Genomic DNA, 8,398 nt, shown 5'->3' on the forward strand with positions numbered 1-8,398 from the left:
AACATATATATAGTTGAAAAATAATATTAAAAACCGTTTTTAGGGTTTACTCAGTTCAAACATCTAATTTCCCAAAAACATGCATTAATTCATAAATTTCATTCTCATGTACCTGAATATCCAGAAAAATCATACATATAATTTTTGTAATTAAATACTGCATTTTAACCAGTAAATTTTCTAAAAATTCCTGACATAATATGTCTCCTTACTTGATTCCTGAAGAAATTTCTGCAAGGATCCTAAATTGTACCTTCGGCGTTCGCACAAAACCCTATATCCATAAACCCTAATTTAATCATCTCAATCCCAGGATAATAACCATTTTAACATTTCCTAAGCTCACACATTCCAAATAACTAATTAAACTTGAAAAACAGTTTTCTTACACTAGTTTTGGAGTGGTGCCTGGAATGCCTAAACTACGAAACCGCTCTGATTAAACTACGGGGAATTGTTGCAAGGATCTCGTAATGACGTTTATCCTTTAATCCGGGCTGAAATCGGGCCAAAAAACAAGCACAGAGAGAGAAGAGGCCGCAACCTTAGAGAGAGAGAGAGAGAGGGGGGGAGGGAGGGAGAGGATTTTAAATTTCAAAAGAAAAATGAGCTTATGGCTATTTATAGATGGTTGTACTTGGACGAAACCGTCGACGGTTTGGTTTTTAACCAAATCTTTTTTCACTGTTTTACCCTTACCTAACCGCAGTAACTCAAAACTGTCAACGGTTTTTTGAGCTTCACCAAAATCGTCGACGATTTGGCTTGTGCCAAACCAAATTTCCTCTTTTATTTATTATTTCATTAATTATTATTTTCTAAGTTTCTACAACATTCATTATACACATTTTATTCAAAGATTTCAAAATTATTATTGTGAAAAATGCACCCTTACTCTTCTGAGCATATCTCATATTGTACTAAAGTGCATTATGTGCTTCAATGTTGTACATCTTTGCTTGTATTTATAAGCATTTCTTATGTACAAAAATATTTTTATGTACTGGTTGGATTCAACCCATAAATTGAATTGGGAAGTCTCCGCCCCATAAGGGAGACCAGTTGGGCTCGGTCTGGTAATTGAGTTGGGTTTTGACACCGCCCGTAAAGTGTTGCTAAGATATCTCTGCCTCACAATGAGTGTTGGTTGTGGCTTAGCTCATGAATTAAGTTGGGGTGTCTCCACCCCGTAAAGGAGACCAATTGAATTCAATCTGGTAATTGAGTTGGGGTTTACCTTACCACGTGAGGAAAGGTTGTAACGGCTTCTACTCCGCCTGTTTAAGTGAGTATGGATAGTAGAATCCTTGGAGGGTATGCCCAAGGCGAGGATGTAGGTTGATTTGGCCGAACCTCAATAACAAATCTTATGTCTCTCTTTCTCTTTCTCTCTCTCTCTCTCTCACACACACACATTTATATTTCCGCACTTTAATTTTCACATGTGTATGTTTGTCTATTTATTGTTATATTTATTTGCATGCACGCATTAAATTAAATGAGATATGCTGCACACGTGTATGTTCACATTCATTGCCTAATCATTTTACATACACGCTATTAATCTTAAATGGAATATTATGAGATGTTTGTATGCAAATATTTAAATTGCAGAGAATGTCATATTTGTTTTAAATATTTGCATGCTTAATTATTTGGGGGAATTGCGACTGCTTAGAAAGATTGTAGGTTGCAAAATACTATTTGAAACCTTAAATCAACCTAGGAAGTTTTTTAAATCTCCAATTCCTCCGGTAGGCTTCATATCTTTGTAGTGGCCATGTAGGACTTTTAATTAAATCACTCCTAAACTACTTAATATTTATATTGATAATGTCATCATCGAACTCTTTCATTAAGATAATAAGTCAAGAATGAACCAACATAATCAACAAATTAGTTGAACTTAAACTTAATCATGCCTAACTCACTAAACTTGTGAGTTAGCATGCTAATTTTCAATAGTAGATACATTTAGTACGCTCAAAAGACTTACAAGGGACCTCCCCCCACCACGAGTATGTGTTTGTCTTTCTTAAATTCTAAACATTTTTAAAATAGATCAGCCACTTTATATATGATATTAATAAATATAAAATTAATTTATCACATGTTTAATATCAAATATATAGGCCGAGGTAAAAATGCACTAGGCTCATTAAAAGAGTTGTTAAATAAGTTACTAGCTCATCTTATTCAAAGTTCATTTAAAATTTCATCTTGGTTAACAATCAATTAACATCATTCTGCACATTTATTCTTAATACTTTAAGTCGTTTCTCCTAAATTATCATTTTTAAGAGCTTAAAGTTCTCTATTAAATGTACTTTTACCCAACATGCCTATTAATATGAAATTAACTCCGATTAAACTGAAGTCTAGATTAAGCCAGACTCAAGCAAAATACTTCATATGCAAGAGAGAGAGAGAGAGAGAGAGAGAGAGATTACAGTAATTTAAAGGAACCAAAAATATTAGGATCATTAACAGCATCATCCCAAAATTGTTGAACGTCAACCTTAAGCAATTGAAGATTTAAGTCCGAAGCAATGGCATCATCAAACATGCCCGAGGAATCACTTATTTCAAAATTATGTAGTTGACCCCACACTATCATCTCTATTATGATTAAAATTCCACCCTGGGAAAATACCCAGATTGTATTTTATATATGTAACACCAGTACAGACGCACAGGAAGAGAAAGAACTCCGGGCAAAGAGACCAAGTCATCAAGCATCGTCAAGAGCAAGGACGCCGGGAAGTTGTTTCCCCTCGAGCAACTCCAGGCTAGCACCACCTCCGGTCGAGATGTGGCTCATCTTTTCTGCAACCCCAACCTTCTCCACAGCTGCAACAGAGTCGCCACCTCCAATGATAGTCGTCACCCCTTTCCCGCTGAGCTCAGCCAGCTTATTGGCTATAGCCTGCAATTAACCAAAACACTCCACCCTCAATTCTGAAGTCAAGCCATTTTTCAAAAGCAATGTTTATAAATTAAAATTTTGGTTAAGGCATTTTTGAATTTCCCTAGAGACGCACATTCATTAAGTACGGTCAACCCAAATGCCTTCCTGCCTGCCCGCCTATATTTTTAATATATTTTGGCTTTCAAGTATTACATACCTCAGTTCCCACAGCAAACTTGTCAAACTCGAACACGCCCATAGGTCCATTCCAGATTATTGTTTTTGTAGTGCCCAAGGCTTCACAGAATGTCTTAACGGAATCGGGTCCAATATCCAAACCCATCCAACCATCCAGGATATTGGATGCCGGCACAACCTGCAAGTACATAAAATCAAATATTCTAACCCATAGAAAGACAATGTGAAAACATCAATTCCATAATAGAAGGGTGTTGTTCTACTTATACTCCTTGATAGTGTGATTTGGAAATTATGTAGGTATAAAGGTGCTTGCACACTCAATTGTGGGTGCATGCCTGCATAGTTTTAAGAGAGAAGGTAAAAAAAAAATGCACGGGGAGAGAGCGTTTATGCTCCTAACCCACTGCATGCACAAAACATTGTCAATTTTTTAAAATTTAGGTGACCCAACGCTGTAGTTGAATTTGTTTAGGAGAATAAAGATGTGAACCTTGCTGTTAGCATCAGCAGCAAATTTGTCAGCGATAACCACGTCGGTAGGAAGCATCAGAGAAACCCCTTTGGACTTGGCTTTCTCTATAAGCGATGTTGCAAGGTCAAGTTTGTCTGCCTCCACAAGTGAGGATCCAACTGAATATCCTTGGGCCTTGTAAAAGGTAAAGATCATTCCTCCGCCGAGCTGAAGGATGTCAACCTTTTCCAACAATGATTCTATCACTCCAATCTTACTTGACACCTTTGAACCCCCAACGATTGCAGCAAATGGCTTCTTTGGATTAGCCACAGCTCCAACAAGATAGTCGAGTTCCTGGTACCAGAATAAATTCCGCATAAACAAGAAAGAAATCATCCATAAGATAATTAGGGGTCTATTATTTACTCATCATTGCTTCTGAGTTGTTACATGAAATTTCAGAATTGTATTGAAAATGAAACGAGAATGAGAATGTTGACAAAAATGAAAAACAAGAATGAAAAAGTAAAACCACACAAACAAACAGAACCCATAATTTACAAAGACCATTTAATGATGCCACAACACAAACATGCGGAGTTCAACATGCATGCAATTTATATCAACCACAAGTGATGCATTCTATTACGGGCATCAGTATAATAGGCATCAAGGCGAGAAAACATACACCAAATTCCAGAATAGTTACTCCATGGTGGCAGCTTGTGTAGAGAACCATGAATAACTAGAATCCATCCTTTAAGCAAGTGCGTGAGACCATTTTGTTCAAAGATTACATGCACAAAAGTAAGTCCTTGAACACTTTGCCTTGATCATTAACGAGCTAAATAAGCACTGGTTCGTTTCTATAACCTCAACTAAGCTCAGGAACAAATTCCAACAACAGCCTACCCTAGCTAACTCAAACCGAGTAATCTTTAGGTAAGCAGACTATGAACAAGGCTGTTTATGCCTGGGGTAAATTCCAGCTCAACAATATCTAACAAGCCCAGTCAGTCAGAACCAATCCAAAAACACAGCACTTGCCTTGCCATATTTCTGCAGCCAAAATGATGTGGGGTTGGGAGCTTCACAGAGAGGAGCTCAAAATTTACATCCATTTTCTTAAAGAGAAGTAGAAAGAAGAGAAAGGAAACTTATACAAAAAGGGAAGAGAAGTGAAAAGAAACTAATTCTCTTTGCATTGTTTGGTTTAATAAAAAAGATTTTTTGGGGGGGTTGGGGGGGGGGGGGGAAGAAGTCAATAGTCTTTTAAAAAATGCGCACACGATTGCTTTTAACGTTGTCTAGGGGTATTTTAGTCTTTGCATAGTTTCTCTACATTACTCTTCATTTTTAATTTTTAATCTTTTTTTATTTGGGAGAGGAAAGATTTTAAAAAAAAATTAAAAAGGAAAAAAATTTCTCCACTTCTTTTCTCGACTCCATCTTACTTGAACCAAAAAAGAGACATGGAGAGAAACCCACCTCTATTTTGTTCTCTCCACTTCTCTCCAAGCATAAGCATGCATAAGTTTATATGCACAAATATAATAAAAATAAAGATTTCGATAATAGGATTGTAACATACCTTCTGCATAAGGAACCCAGCCACTGCAGGCTTCAAGTACTTAGCAACTCCCTCTGTGGAAGCATGGGCTCTGTGAGCAGTACCAAAGGCATCATTCACATAGACTTCTGCAAGAGCAGCTAGCTTCTTTGCAAATTCAGAATCATTCTTCTCTTCCTCCCTATAGAACCTCACATTCTCAAGAAGCAGAACACCTCCCTCAGGAATTTCAGCCACCATTTTCTCAACTTCTTCACCAATACAGTCATTTGCCATCTTAACCTATAGAAGGACAAAACAAAATGGACTTCTTAAGAAAGGACAGAAAGTGAGGTGAAAGTAGGAAAAAATAGTCTACAAATAAAGAATACCCAACAATTCATTTTTAAAAAAAGGGTTAACCTCGACTCCAAGAAGCTCAGATAGCCTTCGTACAAGAGGTTTCAAGCTGTATTTCGGGGTTACACCTTTTGGACGTCCCTGGAAAGAGAGTAAAAATGAACAACATAAGTTATCATTACTCATTACATATAGAAAAGCAACCAATATAAGACATGGAAACAGCATCAAATTCAAAAATGAAATTTTGTTGCAAAATGGATGGTTCTGATAACATACATAGGAGGCAAAGAAGCTGCATTTGGAAACAGTTGAGAAAACTTTTTGCCCAGTAACTGTTTTCCAACTTACTGATTACACTGAGACTGAGACACAAAGGGTACCAGGAACCTAGGTACAAGGCACCAGGCGAAGGAGTGCACCTCATGGAGGTGAGGCACACATTTAATAAAACTGGCTATAAAATACCTACATTATGGATTCTTGATTGTAAACACAGTAAGATCAGTATTTGAATTTTAAAATATCAAAATACTCAATATTAGGACATAAAAAATGAATAATATAACACAAATTTTCAATAATATGTGATGTTCATGCCATAAGTTCTACAAAATAGAAACAGCAATAAGCAGCAGGGAAGTTAATAAAAAATATAAATAAAATAGCAAAAGCAGCAGCAGTGCAGCATAGACTGATGCCAAAAATTCCAGATTGCAGAAGCAGAAAAATGATGAGAAAAATAAATGCTTCCAGGAAAAAATAACAGCTCGTTTTCCAAATAAAACTGCAAAATAAAAAGGAAAAAAATGAACATTAATGAGGGGGCACAGAGCAGTTCAGAAGAAGAAGAAGAAGAAGAAAATTGAGCAGCAGCAAAACAAAAATTTCAGGAAAAGAAATAGAAATTTCAAAAAAGCCAAAAAAAAAAAAAAAGGCATAAAAAAAGGACAAAATTAAAAAGGGGCTTTGCAGCTTTGACTGAGAGCAGCACAGTAGGCCAGAAGAAGAAGAAAGAAGTCTGAGAGCAGCTGAGTATGTCAGAAAAAGTGGCAGCAATACCATAAAAAACAGCAAAAAAATAAAGAAAAAAGAAAGAAAACAAATGCTTGAGATTAAAAGAGAAGTAAAAACAAAAGTATAATCGCAACATTTGTGAGGCGCGCCTCTTAAAGATCGCCTCTCCTCAACCCCTGTGAGACACAAGCCGCATCGCCTCAGCACCTTGTGGCGCGCCTTTGACTACTATCTGTCTTCCCTTATGTTCTCTTCTCCTTACTCTCCACCAAACCAGAAAAACAGAGAACTCTTTTTCATTTCTCTTTTCTTCTCTCCGCTTTTCCAATATCCTCCAATATCAAAGGATACTAAAATTTCAAAAAAATAAAATAGAAAAAACTGAACTTAAGAGTGATTCGGAGCAAACGTGAGCAAATAGTTTAAGATTAACCCAAGACAAACCTATTTCAGATTGATTTAAACAAAGCATATGAAAAATGATCGAAAAATACACGTAACACACCCTGAATATCAATCATATTCAGATTATCACACTTGTATCTGGTTGACCTGGGTATGCCAGAGTAGTTGTATATATACAGTTGATCAGTACATTTACCCATTTGATCAAAAAAAGAAAAAGTCCTAAAACATCTCTTAGCTGCAAAAACTCTTTTCTATTAAATTGTTATAATTAACATATGTGCATGGCATATAAATAATTCATAATTTTTCAGACAAAATTATCCTGAACAATTATGATTAATAAATTTTATTCCATAAATATGGTGAACAAGCCTCTCTTTCATTCTCTTTTAGGCTCCATCTGGATCGAGATTTTGTTTGGGAAAGTCATTTTCCATTATATTTTCTCGAATACTATTAAAATGAAATTTTAAAAGGCGAATTACAAAACCTATTCCGCACCGATCTAACAGATAAAAACAAGATAATAAATGAACTAGGAAATTTACTTTGAGAGAAATAAAAACAAAACACGAGAACGAACACAACAAAGAAATGATAATGAGCAGGAGAAATTAAATCTAGCGGATACATACCAAATGGCTAGCGAGGATGACCTTGGCTCCGTAACCCATCAAGTACTTGATGGTGGGTACGGCAGCACGAACTCTGGTATCATCTGTGATGTTCAAGCTATCATCCAGAGGAACGTTCAGATCAACCCTCACAAACACCCTCTTTCCCTTCAAATCTGCTTCCTTCAGAGTACCAACACTCCTCTTTGTCGCCATTACAAGTCCTAAACCAATACAACAAAAGATTCACACTAAGACACAGAAAATGCACAAATAAACACAGGTATAGGAGAAGAAGATTTCAGATAGGGGAACTCACAATGAAGAAAGACGGGATCGGAGAAATGACAGACGCCAATGGCTTTTTTACAGACAGTCGGAGGAGAGAGAGAACGGGATGCGGAGAATTTATAGGTCAGGTTCACGATAAGAAGAGTTGGCTAAAGTGAGCCCGCTGCTAAAGGTGCACGCTAGATTTCCAAATGCCACGCACCGTTGTTTGCGCAACACGACGGGCGAAGCTTACAATGGGCGAAAGAAAGGTAAAACCTTCTTCGAATAGTCGACTAGTAAAGAGGAAAACTGGGAGCGTTTTCTCGCGACACCTGTACAAGTTTTCTTCTTTATTTTTAGGCGTCACGACCACGCGGGTGGAGGAACGCATATGCCAGGATTAATATGCTGGGACCCACAAAGTGTATTAATGTTGAAATATACAATTTGCGAATTTTTTAAATAATTCTTTTAATTAATATTTTCCCCACTTATTTTTCTAAAAAAATTCAATTTTATAAGTAACTATTTATTTAAAAAAGTGTTGTGCGAGAATTCAATGGTAAATTTAATATTTTTAAAATTTTATGTCATAGATATTTAATATATATTTC

The 8,398-nt window shown here is 36.3% G+C and overlaps 1 protein-coding gene across 1 annotated transcript; it reads right to left on the minus strand.

Annotated features, from left to right (window-relative positions):
- Positions 1-2,455: 2,455 nt before the first annotated feature.
- Positions 2,456-8,136, minus strand: LOC131143769 (phosphoglycerate kinase, cytosolic). Its single transcript, XM_058092081.1, has 7 exons — positions 7,831-8,136; positions 7,533-7,735; positions 5,536-5,613; positions 5,155-5,415; positions 3,600-3,917; positions 3,126-3,284; positions 2,456-2,926 (listed from the first exon to the last, which is right to left on the minus strand). Exons 2-7 carry the CDS (start codon positions 7,725-7,727, stop codon positions 2,732-2,734), a joined length of 1,206 nt encoding a protein of 401 aa, XP_057948064.1. The 5' UTR covers positions 7,728-7,735; positions 7,831-8,136; the 3' UTR covers positions 2,456-2,731.
- Between the last annotated feature and the right edge of the window lie 262 nt (positions 8,137-8,398).

The sequence above is a fragment of the Malania oleifera genome, chromosome 12, assembly GCF_029873635.1.
Source record: "Malania oleifera isolate guangnan ecotype guangnan chromosome 12, ASM2987363v1, whole genome shotgun sequence".
NCBI classification, from domain to species: domain Eukaryota; kingdom Viridiplantae; phylum Streptophyta; class Magnoliopsida; order Santalales; family Ximeniaceae; genus Malania; species Malania oleifera.